Genomic DNA, 18,694 nt, shown 5'->3' on the forward strand with positions numbered 1-18,694 from the left:
CAAAGAGTCAAAAATACTAAAACAAAAAACAAAAACGAAACATATTAAAACGAAAAAGGATCTAAAAGAAGGGACATGGCATCAGCACTTTAAATAAGTCTAGAAATCAGAAGAACCAAATTTCTACCTATAGCCCTTCTTTTAAAACTCAATACATATTTTGCACATTGCTATAATTTACTTTTTTGATATACTAATATTAAATCAAAAGAAAGTATGTAATATCAGTGAATACTTTCACAGTAAAAGGATTTTTTTTTCATAAGTGATTCCTGGTCAGGGAGACAAGCCTTGAAATGATCACCCTTTTAGATGAGCAAATACATGGAATGTGCCAGGCTCAGAAAGCAAATGAAGGCCTTCTCGGAAAGGGGGTTGCCCTCCACAGGTGCCTTTCAACTTTCACTCAGCAGGGCACCAGGGACCCTTGGGGCAAAGAAATAACTCCTATCTTTTCTGAGTATATAAAAAATAAAACTCGACAGATAATTTCCTCTCCACTTTACAAACACACACCATTTTTTTTTCTTTTCTCTGATTTAGAAGGAGGTAAAAGATCCATTCCTGACAACACAGATTTAACAAAGCTCCAATATCTGGTCTCCTCAGGCTGCAGCAAGGTTTTGAGGCTGGAATTCTTACTTGCCAGAGTTGATAAGGATATTCACACTGATAACGGATAATTTTTAAAGGCCAGTGAGCAACAGGTTGAGCTTTTAATTTACCTGATCGAGGTTTCAGGCCAAATGGAGCTGTGCTGTTTGTGGTAGGAGATATTGCAGGGGAATCCTCTATAATCTGTGGGAGAAGGAAAGAAGTTTAAAAAACTGAAGCAGAATCAGTATGCCTCCCTAAGTTCAAGGATTATAATACAGCGATCGCCTTTTTGTATTTATTGCTGTGTGATGAAGTTCTGGCTAAAATATACAATAATAGATGCCTCTTGACATGGCACATTTTTTAAAGTGGTATGATCAAAAAACGCTGTTTGAGAGGGGGGGATTCATTCAATTTCTGATGTTCTTTCTACAAATATTTTACCATCAAGTAAAACGGGCAATCCTTTTCTTCCCCAGCACAGGTGTGTGCGTGGACACACAAACACATGCACCTACATTTAAAATGAGGCACATCTGATGAAGAATCTTCTAACACAAGGAAATGAGGAAACAAACATTGAACAGTTGTGTCCTCTACAGGAAAAGCACACACACACAATCCTTTATAAGTATCAAGACATTCCCAATGTGGTCTGTTTGAGCTGGTTTCATTGCGTATGGACACAGCCACTTCATAAAGATGTTTGCATGTTTGGTTTTCAAAGGTATATATCATAAAAATTTAATCTTTCATCACAAATAGGGACAGAGAAGTCTAGGATAGCTAAAGAGAGTGCGATGGAGTCCCCAGAGAATCTTCAACCCCCAATTAACTCATTAATCACAACAGTGTTTCTGTAAAATATACCCCCAATCAGCCCTTATGATATACCTCAGCTTCCATTACCCTTCAGGAAACTCACCTCATTTGGAGAATACTGACTGTCATTACTCTGCAATGTCAGATCATTTTGTACCTTTTAAAGAAAAAGAAAAAAAATGCACGGTATATTCCCTTGGACTATAAAATTGTTGAGGCAAGAATGGCATCTTTCTTCTTTCCATCATATCCTTGACACATGAGCGCACAACACTTTCCAGTATTATTTACTGTGTGAAGTAGGTCATGCTTACATGTTCTAAAACCATGAAGCTATGCTCACAGAAAACTACATCAGAACTACCACACAAAGGACGATAAGGGATTTCCCAGAGCAAAGCGTTCAGTCCAAAGTGCCTGTCAACATCAGCGTGTCCATTTACCTGCTTGGTTACCAAGCCAAGCTGCCACTGACTCCCCTGCTAGTTCCCAAGCCCCTGTTTTAATTGTGACCTTTTAGACATGGTCCAAGCCTGCAGTTTACAGATGCACAGAGTCACGGGGACAGTTTTCCATAAAAACATATGCTTGGATCTAAATTTAACTGGGCAAATCTCATGCCATCAGCTCAATATCAGTCTGCCTTGGCAAACATGGTTAAGAGAAAGTTTTAAGAAAAAATGTTAAGTGAAATGTGCGGGGCTTGTAACTGGCATGGAGCAAGGTCCAGGATGGCATCCTGGTTTCCATCCGGAGTTACTCGGTGGGAGATGATGTCTCTAAGTATCACAGAGATGGGACTCAGAGGGAAGCTGACATGAAAAAAAGACAAACAACCCCATTAAAAAATGGGCCAAGGACTCAAATTGACATTTCTCCAGAAAAGATACATAAATGGCCAAGAAGCACATGAGTAGATGCTCAACATTACTGACCATTGGAGAAATGCAAATCAAATCACAATGGGATACCACGTCACACCCAATAGGACGGCTACAATTTAAAAAAAAAAAAGGAAAATTACAAGTGTTGAAGAGGATGTGGAGAAATAGGAACCTCATACATTGTTGGTGGGCATGTAAATATGCAGTCACTGTAGAAACATTTTGTCCTCAGGAAGTTAAGTGCAGAATTACAATATGACCCCTGTGACCTAGGTATATATCCCAAAGAATTGAAAGCAGGGACTCAAGTGGAAATGCAGAGCATTCTTCCTAATAGTCACAAGGTGGAAACAACCTAAGCGCTCATCATAGAAAGAATGTTATAAGGTGTGTTACATATACACAGTGGAATATTATTCAGCTGCAAAAAGGAATGAGGTTCTGATACAGGGGACAACATGGATGAACTGTGAAGACATCATATTGAGTAGATGAAGCCAGACACAAAAGGACAAATATTGTACGCTCTCACTGACATGAAATAACTATAGTATGCAAATTTGTAAAGACAGAAGGTAGATTATAGGGTTCAGGGATGGTGGTGGGGAAGGGGAAGTTAATGTTTAACAGGTACAGAGTTTCTGTGTGGGTTGATGAAAAAGCTTTGGTAATGGATGGTGGTGATGGGGTGATGGTAGCCCAACTTGTGAGTGTGATGAACCCCAATGAATTGTATCCCTGAAAGTGATTAAAATGGGAAATGCTATATTATATATATCATTACCACAATAGTTTTTTTTCAAAAAGGAATTTGATAGCTTCACTTTAGCCATGTAGAAAGTGAGAAACTTATGTGGCCTGGAGATATAAAAGTTCAGCAGACCTTTGGGTATGCATATCTGAAAACTGAGGAGAGAGTTGGGGCATGAAGCCATTATTATTAATGGGGTGCCTGACTCCATAAAGCGGGGGGGTGGGCAATGATCCAGGCAGAGAAGGGTACATAGAACTAAGGGGCCCCACCAAGCATGGCCTTGCTTATTTTGTGAAGATCTACCTTCTTTTTATATGGTAGAAGGATTTGCCCTAATGAAAATGTTGGTAACCCCTAATATAATCATCTTCATATATGCCATCAAATGAGTGCAAATTTAAGATCTCTGTTTTTTCTTTGAATTCACTGATGTGGAATACTACTAAAATACTCTTAAAAATATATATTCTTGGCTTTGACATAAATCCAAAGGTAGAACATATTTTTAGAATAAAATCATTAACTTCCCTATCCAATTAAATGGCTTTGCTAGACCTTCCAACAAGTAATGTGACTTCAGGTTTGGTTCTCTCTATAAGCAACTCCTCCCCGTCATTTGTCCCTTTGTTCCCCTAACCATATGGCTCATTCTATATTATTTATGTATAGAAAAGCAATTTGCAGTTCTCCCTGAATGGATGCCAATGCTACCCAAAATTGATGCAGAAAGGCATCCAAAGCATGTTTAAAGGTAGAGAACACACTACCAATGACATACCACCACACATTCTCAGTCTCCCTCATCCAACTGAGTCCCACTCCTCCCCAGTGTTCTGCCACCACACACTCTGCTGAGTCTCCTGCATGTTCCCCGTGGCCTCAGCTACCAACCCAAACCCCAACCACTGCACAAGTCCAGGTTTACTTCTCTCTGCTTAAACTCTTCATTATCCCCAGCCTTCCCCAGCATCTAAAACAGATGCAGGATTATCACCTCGTATTCTTCCCTAAACTTTTTCTGTTTCTAAATGTTCTTTCCTCCTAAAAATTTTTAAACTTTTTAATAGCAGGGACAAATTCATGGCCTTTGTATTCCAATCCTCCACACTCAAAACAAGGCTGAATCCACTCCAGGTTATCCAAATACACTGGTTAGCTGAATTAAGACTGTCCTGGAAAGGGATGGAAAAGAGAATATAAAAACAACCACATACATAAATAAGACTCCTATTTAAGTTCTGCATAATCATTATCACTGGCTTCACAAAGGCACAACTTCCTTTTCTTTTTCCTTCTTGTGACTGCGTCTTTCCACCACTCAGCTAGCCACTCCCTCCCTTTTCTAAATCATGGACGTGTGTCTATCATTGGAAGTGCAAGTCCGACTTTGGGAGGACACAAGGCCTTTCACATAACACGATGATGGCCAACGGTTAAACTTCAGGAAAATCCCACGAAGCTTTACAAGTGCCAGATGGGCTTCAGTTTAGGGACCAGCATAAGAAATTGTGCTACAGGAACACAATATAAATTGTGTCATGTATTTTACAATATAAATATAAAACCCGCAAATGAAGGAATGTTTTCAGCAATCAGTTAAGACCCAGCAGTCCATCCACTGAATGAGCAGGACACTGGCATTCTGCTGAGCAAAGCCCATTCTTTATCATCAAATTTCCTCTCTCTCTCCTTCCTTTTCCTCCACCAACCCTCCCTGACTGCTGGCTGTGTGCTAGGGACTGTGCTTGCTACTACTTAGACTGAAAGCGCTAAATGCTTGTGCTACACAATGGGAAAAAAAAAAGCAAAAACAGGGGAAATGAAGACAAGGTAAACAGAATAAAAATCTACTGGGAAAAATCTTGAACTGACTGTGGAGAAATAGCTCACCTTTGCTGATGGGGAAATGAGACGAAGCGAAACATGAAGACATCTTGGACACATAATAAAGAGACTGAAACATTCCTTCCTAAAGCATCGAGATGCTCGATATTGGTAGAAATTCTTAATAACTATTGGAATTGATTAGTACATCAACAAAAAACACTCGGTGTATAGCTCCTTCGATTGAAGGATGGGATTAAAACTATACCTCGACAAAACTTGAACTGGGTTCAGTCAATATTTAATCTAGGATATATATCCATCCCTGTTCCCATCATACACCGTCCACACTCTTGGAGAAAAACATAATGCATCATCATGGAAGCGCAGGCTCTGTATCCCTGCTGAGACCTGCTCTTCAGAAAAGGTCTGATTCATTTAGATGCCACTGAGGTTTATACACATGACAAAGCTTAGTCTGTCACCAACAGTCAACACCACAGAGCGGCAATGTAAAGTAGCAGAAAAGCAGGATCTAGCCATTTACCACCTACGTGATCCAGGCCAGCAACCTGGCTTTCTTGTGGCCCCAGGTTCTAAATTTCAGACTGTGCATGATGATGCCCTCTTTTCACTCTGGATCCTGAGCGCCAGGACCCTGACTTTGTCCACTGCTGTTTCTTTGGAGTCCTGTGTGGCACCTGACCTGTGCTAGGTACGCAGTAAGTACGGCTGAATGAAAGAAACAACGATGACACATGTCAAACCTCTACCGCTCGGTGTGGGGCATAGAAGAAAGGCCTCAGTAGATGGCAGCTTTCTTTATCAGGAATACATGCATTTTAATAGGAGTCTCTGGAGATATGGGAACGATGCTCCAATTATACCATGAGAAGGAGTGGCGATAGTTTGTCCCGGAGGTTTTCAGTTTTGCTGGTACTCTTGAAGTCACAAAAACTGGTGGCCATTATCTCGTTCGAGGTAAAAGTATGTCTGCAGCAGGACACTAATTTGTTCTTAAGTATTCCACCACCACCCCCAGAATGCTTTTTAGTTGCAAGAGAGAGAGGGGAGAAAAAAAAAAACCACAATAGCAATTATACAGTGGGGAAATTGTGCTACACCTTGACTGAGTGATTAAATTAACACCACCAACGAGAGACAGGCAGACAGGTGTGCTTCCACATGTCTGTGGAGGACAAAATGAGGAACATACTAAAGAAAGATTGTGGCATGTTTCTGATGAAAGGAGGCTGACGTTCCTCAATAAATGCAATACCTGTCCCTAGACTAAAAATCCAGTACTGGAGGGGAAAAATCCTATAAAGGATATTATTAGGTCAACAGACAAGTTTGGAATATGGATAGAAGATTAGATGGAAATATTTTATCAATATTTATGAAGTTAATAACTGAATATGGCTATGTAAGATTAAATACCTGTTATTTCGAAACCTACAGTGAAATATTTAGGGGTAAAAGGCTACGATGTAAGAAACATATCCTCAAATGGTTTATAAAAAGAACTCTCTGTGCATATGCATGTGTACATGTGTTTGTGTGGAGGGAAGGAGAGGAAGAAAAAAGATGGAGGGAGGGGGAGGGAAATATATATATATATACAGAGAGAGAGAGAGAACAAATGGTAATGCTAATGGAGTGTCTGTTAATTATAGGTAAATCTGGGCTAAAGACTATATGAATTCCTTGTAATGGCCTCTTTTTTTTTTTTTTGACAATCTTTAAAAAGCTTAAAGTTATTTCCAAATAAAAGCATTTAAAAAAAAAAAGTTTGGGGGGTGGTAGTTCAGTGGTAGAATTCTCGCCTGCCATGCAAGAGACCTGGATTCGATTCCCGGCCTGTGCACTCGCCCCCTGCCCCAACCCCACGCCCCCAAAATCAACAAATGGTGCTGCAATAATGGGATAGTCACATGGAAAAAGAATGAAATGTGACCCCCATCATACAGCAAACACACAGAAAAAAAAGTGTGCTTGCATAGACTGAACAGGAGGCATGTCTCAAATGGAGAGCTCGATGAAATGGGCCCAGGGCAGCCTGCAAACAGAAGGCTTCCTGATACCCCATTATCGGGTAATCCAATAATGCCTCCACCCAGGAAAGAGGTGGGGCAGTACTTTTATGTAAAGACCACACCCATAACAATAATAGGAGAGTAACAATTACAGCTAACATTTATTGGGTGCCCTGTGTCGCCAGACTGTTCTTGCATCATCTCATTTACTATCTGTTTACAGGGATTATTCTCAGCCCAACTCAGAGAAAATGAAGATGAATCTTAGAGAGGTTAATTGACTTGCAGATTGAAAGCCTCTGAGCTGGGACGGGCTGATACTCAAAGTAATTCCAAGTCCAAGTCGCTATGCTTGACACCTAAGCTATACTCTGTGGGCACAAGGCTTTTTACTTCCACTGCACCCTTTTCCCGTATTTCTTTAACATAGAGACTTAGCTAGGTTAGAGTGGGAGGTTGCTTTACTGTGGGGCAATTTATAGTAGGGGATATAAGACTGGTTTTATATAATCTCGGCACCTGAATTAGTCATTCCAAGCCTGTTCATTCAAGAAGGGATGTAAAAAGTTGTCCCCGGCTCGGATCTGTCTCTCTATGACCAGGGTAACTTAACCTTCCTTCAAGACCTTCTAGGCTCATCCCTGATTTTATGTCAAATCTTCTCTCCATAGCCACCCACGTTTCACATCGCATAACTCTATCCAAACGCCCCTTATCCTCTTCTCAAATACCTCCAGAATTTCTCTTTGCTATATTCTTTCAATCCTCTTGGAAATTTCCCGCATGGTTTGTTCTCATCTTGTTCTTTATTTTCATCCGGACAAGTTAATAGACAGACTCCTTTCTTGGACTTAAAATATGCATCAAATGGTGCTACCTTCACTGTCAGTTTCCTGATGCAGTAGCTGCCATGGTGTCACTTGGCAAGACTTTCCCATATCCAACATTTAGAGAATCAAATGGAAATAGCCAATTCTCCCCTTTTATGGAATGTGGGGTATAACAGGTAGGTAGGAGAATGGAAAAGGATAAATCAATGAATAAGTTGAAGTATATATCTTGAACAAATCTGAATACTGGCCACAAAAAAAAATGCCACCCCTTCCCCACGATGAATATTTACAGAATGTGAGGGGTAGTATTTATGGAGTGTGGCCCCCAGCTGTGGTTAATCTGAGAGCACCCTTACCTTACACACCAGCGATGTCTCCAGCTGAATCTGACCACTGCAGATACAAGAAAAGAAAAAAGATATAAGGTGGAATTTAAAGCATAAAGGCCTCAAGGTAAAAAGGACACAGCTATTTCTGTTACTAAAAGGTAAACGTACTTCAGCACAGAATCTTGTAATTCTAAGGCTTCCGCTGATTCCATGGGATAAAGGTTTACAACACTTCTCTTGGTAATATCTGTGCTTAATCTAAAGAGTACAAAGGAAAAAAAGATGTAAGCAAATTTATTAAACTTTTACCTTTAATAAATCCTAATGCTTTGGGTCATCTTTAGTTTTAAAATTTGGTATTTCTTTAGGTTAGGTGATGAAAATTTTCCGACTACACAGTATTTTCCTACCACATACCAAAACATAATTTTCCACTTGCTGTATTTAAATCTAATTTCTTTGCTACATTACAGGAATTTGTGAGAAAGCCATACTCTTCATAGGTAGCATATACTAAATTTTATTCTAGAATTTTATTGATTTACAGAAGTAAGTAAATTATTAAGAGTACTGCATTATAGAATGTGCACCAAGGGCATATGGTTGTTTTTTCTGTTTCGTTTTGTTTTTTAGGTGCATGATCCGGGAATCAAACCCGGATCTACCGCATGTAAGGCGAGAATTCTACCACTGAACCACCCGTGCGCCTGCCATTTGGTTTTAATAGACACACTCTCTGATTTCCATTAATGCTCTCACTTCACATGTAAGAATTCATAAACAACTTGCTATATAATTTTATTTTTGAAATTGTCTAATATTTAATGTTTGAATTTTTGCATTTCTAAGTGAGATTGTTTTATTAAAGAGCTATAAAACCAGAAATTTCTCAAAATCATATAAAAATTACAAAGCCATTTTAAAGGGTAGAAATGAATTCATGTTATATATGCCTATTGAAAATGCTATCAAACTAACACTGAGAGAAGAAACCAAGACAAAGGTTGAATAAGACAGCCACATTCCACTATACGTTCAATAAAATGTAAGGTTAAAGTTGTATAAAATGTAAAGCTCTGAAATTAAACACAACAATCAGTGCTTAGCAAAAATTCAGAAATGGATAACACAATACTACCTGATTGTAGCACAATAATGTAAGCACAATGAATGAAGCTGAATGTGAAAATGATAGAGGGAGGAGGGCTGGGGGCACAAAATGAAATCAGAAGGAAAGATAGACAATAAAGACTGAGATGGTATAATCTAGGAATGCCTAGAGAGTACAATGATAGTGATTAAATGCACAAATTAATAACTGTTTTTGCATGAGAAAAAGCAAACTAACAATCATTGCTTAAGTAAAAATCAAACAAAAACAAAAAGAATAATGCCTGGCAGAGTGGGTCTCAGTAAATATTTACTGAATAAGGAAACAAAACAGAACCTGTATCTAAGAAATGTGAGATAAAGGAAAACTCAAATGTCTATATACATTTTTTTAATGGTTAACTTTCAGCCTTTGGCACCTAGAAATAAATGACCTCTTGAAGGCCCTCTCTTTATAAGAAACCGAAACAGGGCCCTCGGTTTATAACCATCACAGCAGCACACAAAACATTGCAATAAAAGTAGAATCATCATGTGATAACAATTTCATCATAAACAAGGCTCTAAAGCAGCCAAACCAGTGGCTTATTTTAGGGATGAAATGAAATCCCCAAAGTTTTACAACATAATAATTAAAATAGCATCCCATAAAGATGCAAATGAAAGGTCCTTGGAAAGATGACTCAGGAATATTCTCTTCTACAATGCTGCATACATCCTCCACTCCAAGTTCCTCATCATCCTTAGCAACTCACTGCCTAAAACATTTTAGCTGGAAAGGAATTTAAGGCGCTCAGCTCAACCTACTTCTCCTAGGAGATGATGAAACTGAGGTCCAGAGTGGACCCCTTCCTGCTGGCCCTTGCCTCTTTCTATTGGGTTCCAACCGCAGATTCCACCCCAGGCTCATCCCACCAAATTAGGCCATTCTTTTTTGCTTTTGTGCTCAGATGTTAATCAACAGAGCATCTTTAAGAAGTGCTTACTGGAAAAGCGATACAAAATTTAAAAGACAGAAGTACTGAAACAATATAAAGATTGAGGCAAGGTGGGACTTTTTCTCTCTCCCTTTGAGTCTTCAAGGATGTATTCTGGACTCACATTTCTTTTCCATCAACATGCTTGTCCTTGGGGACCTCAACCTCTTAGACAACTACTACTGCAACACTCTATGAAAATGACTTTCAATTCGAAGTCTCTAAGCCCCAGTACTAAACTTCTGGCAGCTCAATGAACAATGCCACATCGGACCTTGAATTCTGTCCAGCACATTGCAAAGAGAACCCAACATCTTTCTCCTCAGGTCTGTGACCTGCTCCTGGGCTCCCATCTCATAGAATAAGGCTGTGTCCATGTCCCAGGTCTCAGGGCTCAAATGCCTCAGACTGTTCGCTCTCATCCTTCTCACCACCCGCTTCCAAACAATCACCAAACAATATAATAATAACAGCACCTGTCATTGAGTACTCTCAGTGCACTCAAGTATGAAAAAAATTATAATAATTTAGAAATAACTACAGAAAAAATCTGGATGAATTTCTTACAGTTTTAATTCTTTCTAAGCTTCTTATAAAGTCAGGATCTAATTCTCTCTATATAATTGGGATCAACTTTAAACTGCTTTTCTAAGTTAATGTTATATAAGAACATTTTATAATATCAATGAAACCTTTTGAAGCTTTTTTCGGCCACATTATATTCCATCTTCTTAATTGTCATCATATATTTAAGTATCCCCAAGTTGCTAGGTCATTGCCACATTTCCAAATATTTGCTATTACACACATCTTTATTTTTTCCTCCAGAATCTTTATCCATATCTCTTTGTCCCTTAGGATAAATTCTTAAAATTCATTCAAACATTTTAATAGTTTTCAAATTTTGGCCATCTGCCACTAAGCAATCAGTTTTGCCAATTTACTTTCCCACTAGGATCATACGTAATTTCAAATTCTCACAAGCTTCACAGGTAGGTGCTATTAACCCCATCTTACAGATGAGGAAACTGAGGTGCAGAGAAGTTAGTTAACTTACTCAAGTTAATTAGAGGTAAAGCAAGTGTCTTTCTTCTCTCTCTAGCCAGGTTGCTTCTCGATTCCTAAAACTGTCACATGCGCACGCACACACACACACACACACACGTGCTCACCTACCCCCTCACTAACTGCCCTGTGAATACAACCTGATTAGAGACTTACTAACCCAGGTCCTAAGGAGAATTAACAACATGGACAATCATATTTGTAAAAACAGCCATTGCCTCCCTCTGCACATACAAGTCTCAGGCCCTTTCCGTGATATCCAAAGTCAATCCCTGAATTGCTCTACCCTGCCTCTCTGGTGACTTGCAATTCCGGCTGATATCGGAAGCAGGGTGGAACTTTAAAAGGTGGAAATGGCCCCAGACCCAGAACTCCCAGGGTAGTGTCAGGGCATCTGTTTCGAAAAAACTTCCACAACTGACAGAAGCATGGTCAAGTCTGAGAATATCAGTATGCCTGAAATTTTCCAAGCTTGCCCTGCTCTATTTGACCCCCCATGCCTTTGCCCAAGCCTTCCATTCAATCTACAAGTTGCTTTCTCTTGGTTGAAACAGCCAGCTATTAAAGGACCAGGTTAGATCCCATCCTTCTCCTCTTCTCCAAATGGGGCCAGCACTCACGTAAGCTTATCATTTATTTTTACCTCCATTTCAAGCGCTTGGCTCAATTATACTTATAAATAATAGCTGGAGGCAATTTCCAGCTACTAGAGCTTTAAGTTCTGAGCAGGCAAAGGCTGTATCTTGTTCATCTTCCTATCCCCCAAGGGGCAAGCTGTAGCTCTTCCCATGCTCTAAGCACTCAATTAATGTCTGCACAATAGAAATGCTTTTCAAATCAATTGCTAAAGATTTCCAGCCGTCGTCACAATTTTGCCCGCCCAGGGCCAGATTCCACGGGGGTGGGGGGGGGTGGGGGGTGTACTTTCACTTAATCTCTGAATTCACCAACAACACTTTTCACAAATTCCCAGAGCCCAATGGAGACTGCTGTGGCGTGATTTCCTTATTCATAGTAGTATAACAAAACCACATCATCTCCATGATTAAACTCCCAGGACTTCTGAACAGTGTACCAGGGACAAGATTTGGATCTATTTCTCTAGAAATAAGGCAATTATTATCTGCTACCCAATGTATGGCCTTGCTGAAAAAAACACTTTTTTTTTGTAAAACACTTTAAAATTCCATTATCCTTAACTAAGAAATTATAAATATATCCACCGTACATAGTTGGATTTCTTGGGGGGTGCATGGTTCAGGAATTGATCCCATGTCTCCAGAATGGAAGGTAAACATTCCACCACTGAACCACCCGTGCACCCAGCGTATATAGTTTTATTATTGATGAAAACTAATTCAAATTTTAATAAAAAAAAAACTATCTTGCAACCTTATCTTTAGAAATAGTATTATTTACTTTACATATATTTGGCACAATTGGATATAAATATAGTAGCACTTGATAAACGATTTCTTAACTTCTAGAAAATCCTCCATATAAAACTGGGAGTTGTTCGCCATAAGCAATACAAAATCGGCACTTTTAACATATTTCTGTTTTCTAAGAATTCTACCAAAAATTCCCACATGAATTTCACAAACGCCCCATCTTGGGGGTTGGAGAAGTGGAGATAAATCTCAATCCCTCCAGAAGTTTGACTCTAGATTTTAGTTCCTAGGAAATAGGCAGTTAAAACGACTTCATTGGTGGTTAGACTGACCCCAAATTATGAATACAAATATTTTTTTAACTGAGATAATGTGCTCCATAAATAAGTACACGTTTCATGTGTAAACATGAAACCTGGGCCCAGGAAATACAATCTTACCTGTTGGGATCTTGCAGCAAATCTACTGCTTCTCTCAGTTGCTCAATCATTGCTATATCCCTGTCCTGGTTTTTGGATGAATTTATTCTGCAAAATGAAACCAAGCATGAGAAAAAAAAAAAGGATCACTAAAACACAAATACTACCTAGGCTTTTAAGAGCAAACTTTCAAAATCCATAAAAACATATATAAAAAATGATTTCGACAAAGCCAACATTATAATCAAGACGGCAAGATGTCAGAGTGACTGGAAGAACCCCGAGTGGAGGGGGTGCCCAGCTCTGCCATAAAGGAGCTCATGAAACGTTTCAAGGCCTGTGGGCCTCTATCTTTAAGGACGGGTTCCACAGGAGAGCTCAGCAAGGGAGGGTTGTTCCTCTTCTGGAAATGTCCCATCTCTCTACTTCTACCAGGGTGGCTCAGTTTTATTGCTTTCAAATAATATGGGGCTTGGTGTGGGACAGTAGTTCCCAGTTGGGGCTCGATACGTAATAAAACCATTTGTGGAGTTTAAAACAAACAAATAAACAAATCTGACACTCTCGGGTAGGGAAGACTAGGGTTTGAGCAGGTGTATATTTTCCAGAAAGCTCAACAGATGATACTGATCTACAGCCAGGGTCGAGAGCAATAGATATAGGATAGAGATGGGGATTCCAAAGCTTTATACAGTTTGAGAATTCTTTCCCTATAGTTCTATGATTCTATGATCAAGTTAGGATGCCTCAGCCCAATAGAAATATTTCTCACGAACAGCTGGTAACACTAGACAGTGATGTGGAAGTCAATTTTACAATGTTTTAAAGAGATTCTGATCGTGTTGACCTCCTTTCCACTACAAAATTAAGCCACTGTCTTTATGTAGGTGGAGGAACTTTTCAACAGTGTGATATATCCTCACAAAGGAAAAACAACGCACAAAGCACCCTGGAAGGCTTAGACTTACATCCAAGATCATGAAAAACAAAATCCTGGGAGCCAAACATCTATTCAGTGCCCATGGTATGCACTCGATTTCCTTGCAAATGGTTCATCATCTTGTAAGATCGCTCACTCTTCCCTGTAAATCCTGCCAAGGAAGTCTCCTTCGGCAGAAGAGTATGAGGGGATAACAGTTGGGGGTGGACTATTTGGGTTCAAATCCTGATCCTACTACTTATTACCTCTATGATCCTAGAGCAAGATAATCCATCTCTCTGAGCCTCAGTTTTGTCACCTGTGAAATGTAGGGGGCAATTACAGAACTTATCTCATAGGATTGCTGTGCAAATGAAATGAGTTATCACCTGTGAAGTATATAGGATGGGGCCCGGGACATGCTATTTAACAAATGTTGGCTATCACAATTATGAAACTGAGGCCAGGGCAATAGAGATATATGATCTTCTCAGTTCAATAACCAGAAAACTCTAGGTCAAGTAGAGGGAGCCAGCTCTACAGATGGCTTGAGTGCCAATGGTCAGTGTTTCCAGCAAATGGAAGGAATCTAGACTCTCCAGTTTAGAAAGTCTATCTAATTCTCTGAATCACATTTCCATTGGGAGCCTCAAATCAGACAACACTGAAGGACAAGGAAGGGGTTATGATCTTGGATTCTATTTGCCTGATCCTGTGACAATAAGCATCAGATGCTGGAAGACACACACCTCTTAACAATATCGCTGAACATGAACACTGGCTGGCCCAAAGGGAAACAGATGCCATTCTGCTTAAGAAGTGAAATTATTATAGAAACAGTAGCCCATAACCAAGCCCACGGAACTCACAACCCCTCTGTGTGCCAGTGCGTGTCCTCTTCTATCCGTAACAGCTCTTCACAGTCTTCCGTCCCACCCTGTGGACGGGAACACATGGGATTTCTGAGAACCAAGGGCTTAGTCAACAGTCACTGTGAGTGCCTCCTGCGAGCTCAGAGCCAGAAATTCGAAGCTTCGCTAGATTCCGTATTGTTCTCTCAGCACCTCCCTGAGAAAGCCCTCCCCTGGGTTTGTCTGTCACATGTGAAAGTGCATTCTAGCGTCTGTGAGAGGAGGGGTGTGTGTGTATGCGTGTGCTGCTGGGAATAAGGAAACCATAAAATATTTAACAACAGAAAAATACGTCAAGGTGCATCTGATGGTTTGCAGATACACAACGTCCGACTTCATTGAAATGTTCTCCCCCAGCCCTGTCTCCCCAGAGACAATGCAGAGGGAGTGGATATTTAGAAAGGTGTGTCCCACACTTGGTCTTTCACATGTTTCCTTCCACTTTCATCTCTGGCATAAAGAAATGCTGCTTAACTCAACCAACAGCTAGAACGGAAGCCACCCTTGAATGACGGCACATTTCCCTGGCAAGGAAGGAACCACAGACAAAAGGACTGTTCTGGCATATCATTAACAAATTGGGGGGTCAGCCAATTCTCCAGATGGGTCACTTAAGGCAGAGTTTTTTCTTGAGGAAGTGGCTAGCTGCTCAACATCATCCTCTGATTAAGAAAATACTCAAGACTTTAAATATCGATTATATTTTTAGTGTATAATAAAGTCAATACATAAATTTCTATATCAGTATCTAACTGGTGCATTTTAAATTCATGGATGAGTACAGACTACCAGAAATGAGCCCCCAAACCATGTTCTTATCTTTTCTTATTGGGTTTCAACTGCAGTAGCCATAGGTACTGCCTTCTGATTTTCAATGTTACAACCCAAAGCAGGCAATAGTATAAAGCGTCTATCTTTTCAGTGTGGAAAGTTTGGCTTACCAATTTTTTTTTCCAAAGTTAGATGGTTACAGCTACAAAAGTACAAGATGCTTAGTTCAGTAGAGAAGAGAAAACAGGACTATGTGAAACAAAAATGTTCATCAAGGGATAGATAAAGTGCTAAGGCAGTTTCACATATGCTTCCAGACATTTAAATTGTTGAACATCGAGGCTAAAATTGGACTGACGTTCAATGGACTACTTTCCTTTCACTTGCGGTAGATTAGATTTGATTTTACTATTGTCATTCTTCTCCTGACTTCCCAAGAAAAGCGTCTTGACATGCCCAGCAAACATTTACTGAGGCAATTTCCACATCCTCCTTGTCCCTCTCATCTTGCCCATGGAATCCACTCTGCAGAACAGTCATTTCCATGGAATTTTTTTGCTTCCTGAAATCTCTGAATCTGGACGAATTTGCTTTTCCAAAACTAGATTCTTTATTTTACTCATCTCTGATTGTTTTTCCTCAGAACTTGAATTTGGGCAACTTCCTATTACATTATCCAGGGTTCCCATTGTACTTAAGATGAATTCTTCATAAAATAAAGATTAAACCCAATTTCCCGTGTTCTCATGACAGTGCTCCTGTCCCCACACACTGACGGGCAGGGGTCAAATCTGGCTTGAGGAAGGTTATAGTAACGTGGATATTTAAGGTGACTGATTAGTAATCTTGGACTTAAATTCTCAGGCTCCAAAAAAGAGGAAAATCAGCAAAACTCATGATCCCCAAACACTTGCCTTAATATAGCCCATAAATTCTGAATGGAGAACTTCCACTCCATCAGTAAACTGGTCTCTTTCTTCTCCTGAGTTATCATTGTCACCCAAAAGGGAAGGCTCCGGATGAAATTCCTGATGAAACTGCCCTGTTAGAATATAAAGGAAGGTAGAGAGCATGATTTCATGAACAGGTGAACAAAGCGCAAATGATCCTCAAATCTTTTATCTAATTGTTTCAGCTTTCTCTCGTACCTTTTAAGGAAGTACATCAATGACCCCACTTTTCTCTTCCCTAGAGGATGTGAAGAAAAGATGAAAAAAGCAAAAGAAATGGAAAGCCCCAAACTACACTTAAGTCAAGCCCTCTTGATGGCTTGGTTCCTTATGAAAGAACTGAAATTTCCTCCTATTTTTTTTAAGGAACGGAGAAATGAAAGTTTAAAAAGGGGGGTTTTGTGCTATCTATAATATGTGACTATATAACTACTTCAAATTCAAAATTCAACAAACGTTAATTGAGCAACTACTAAATGATGGGTATTATGTTAAACATTTTAGGGATGAAATAAAAATGAGTCGAACACAACTCCTATTCTTAAGGAGAAAACGAGGTCAAGGAAGAGTATGGCAGGAAAGTAAGAATGAAAAACCATAATAACCAAAGAGACCAGAGCACTATCAGGGCACACCCAGCTATATTTGTTCCAGAGATCTCTTCTCAATCATCTAAAGACTGAAAAATGACCAAGCAGGGGCACCTGTTCAGGACTTCCATACCAGCAGAAAATCCACTTGTAGAATGGAGGAGAAAAAGTCACTGGCAACAAGTTTTTTATTTTTAGTTGAATATATGCCTAAAACACCATTTTCTATACTGCATAATGTTATTAACTTTATTTGACTTAACAGTGACAGACATACTTTTATATAAAGTACAGAGTTGCATTTCTGCATGAAAATGGACAATGTGTGGTTCTGTTTAATCTCTGATAAGAAACAAACGCAACACTTAAAGGGCCAAACTTAAAAATCCAAACATAAGAAGTGTAGGCAAAGGCTAAACCATCACTTTATAGATTGAATTGGTTGAAATGGCTCTCCCATTACTAGTAAGGGTATATTTGAAATGACATGGGAAATAATTTACATAAGAGTTCTATCTTCTTGGCATGTCATAAAATGATCTCTGCCACAAATTCATGCAACTAAATTTTAGTATTTGAGCATCACTGAGTGAAAAGCAGCAATCAAAATACTATCACAAACTGTAACCCACCCATAATTTGTAATTTGCTCTATAATTACTTATTAAACTGTACTTTGAAATGTATCATTTTTCTACATATGTGCTATACTTCAAAATAAAAAGTGTTTAGAAAAAATTGCCGCAATGTAATCTGGTGGCGGGACTTCTCACCAAGGTAGGAAATACATTACTGGGCTACTGAAGGTACAAGAGATGTACTGTGTATCATGAGCACTTTGATGATTATTAAAGAACCACAAAATTTAAGGTTGAAGGACCTCAGAGCTTACCTAACCTAGTCATCTCATTTTACAAGTGAGCGAATTAAGGATAATTGACTTGTTCAAACTCAAGTAGCTTCCTGGGCTAATTGCATATACTGCCTTCACTTGTAGTTAGGCGTGGCCAAGGAACGGAGTCTAGCTGATCAGCAATGGGTATTAATTCTAGACCCAGACAGAAGAAACCTCTATGGGCAAATCCTCCTTGTTTTCCTCTTCTGGCATGAAACAGAAGGACATGGAAACCTTGGAAGTCCTGTGTTGACGATGGTGGCTCACAAGATGAAAGGAGCGTTGGTCCTTCAATCACTACTTGGAAGGAAACTGAGTGCCAATCAGTAACCCCCATTTTGACTTAATTTGGACTGTTAAGCCACTGAGATTTGGGAATTTTCTCTGTTACAGCAGCTAGGTTGTCCTAACTATACCTCTTCCATATCAGTAGTTTCCTTCAGAGAACAGATTTAAAGAATCTGCTATAAGTCTTCAAAATAAGATAAGTTCTACTACTTCCTAGCTGTGTGACCACTGAGAAGTTACTTAAACTCTCTGAACCTTGGTATCCTCATCTATAAAATGGAGCTAATTAGAATATCTATTTCAGAATTTGAGCTTTATCTGAGCTCACC

At 39.4% G+C, this 18,694-nt stretch overlaps 1 protein-coding gene across 4 annotated transcripts in view; it reads right to left on the reverse strand.

Moving 5' to 3' along the window:
• LRCH1 (leucine rich repeats and calponin homology domain containing 1) overlaps positions 1 to 18,694 on the reverse strand; it is a 209,023-nt gene that overhangs the window by 42,392 nt on the left and 147,937 nt on the right. For all 4 annotated transcript variants that reach the window (XM_077158254.1, XM_077158256.1, XM_077158253.1 and 1 more), the window contains exons 9-15: positions 16,557 to 16,684; positions 14,830 to 14,897; positions 13,063 to 13,149; positions 8,248 to 8,337; positions 8,107 to 8,143; positions 1,523 to 1,576; positions 726 to 798 (exon numbers count right to left, since the gene is read on the reverse strand). In XM_077158254.1, the coding sequence (XP_077014369.1) occupies positions 726 to 798; positions 1,523 to 1,576; positions 8,107 to 8,143; positions 8,248 to 8,337; positions 13,063 to 13,149; positions 14,830 to 14,897; positions 16,557 to 16,684 (537 nt within the window). The remainder of the gene's footprint in view (positions 1 to 725; positions 799 to 1,522; positions 1,577 to 8,106; positions 8,144 to 8,247; positions 8,338 to 13,062; positions 13,150 to 14,829; positions 14,898 to 16,556; positions 16,685 to 18,694) is intronic.

Source organism: Tamandua tetradactyla, chromosome 4, assembly GCF_023851605.1.
Source record: "Tamandua tetradactyla isolate mTamTet1 chromosome 4, mTamTet1.pri, whole genome shotgun sequence".
NCBI classification, from domain to species: Eukaryota; Metazoa; Chordata; class Mammalia; order Pilosa; family Myrmecophagidae; genus Tamandua; species Tamandua tetradactyla.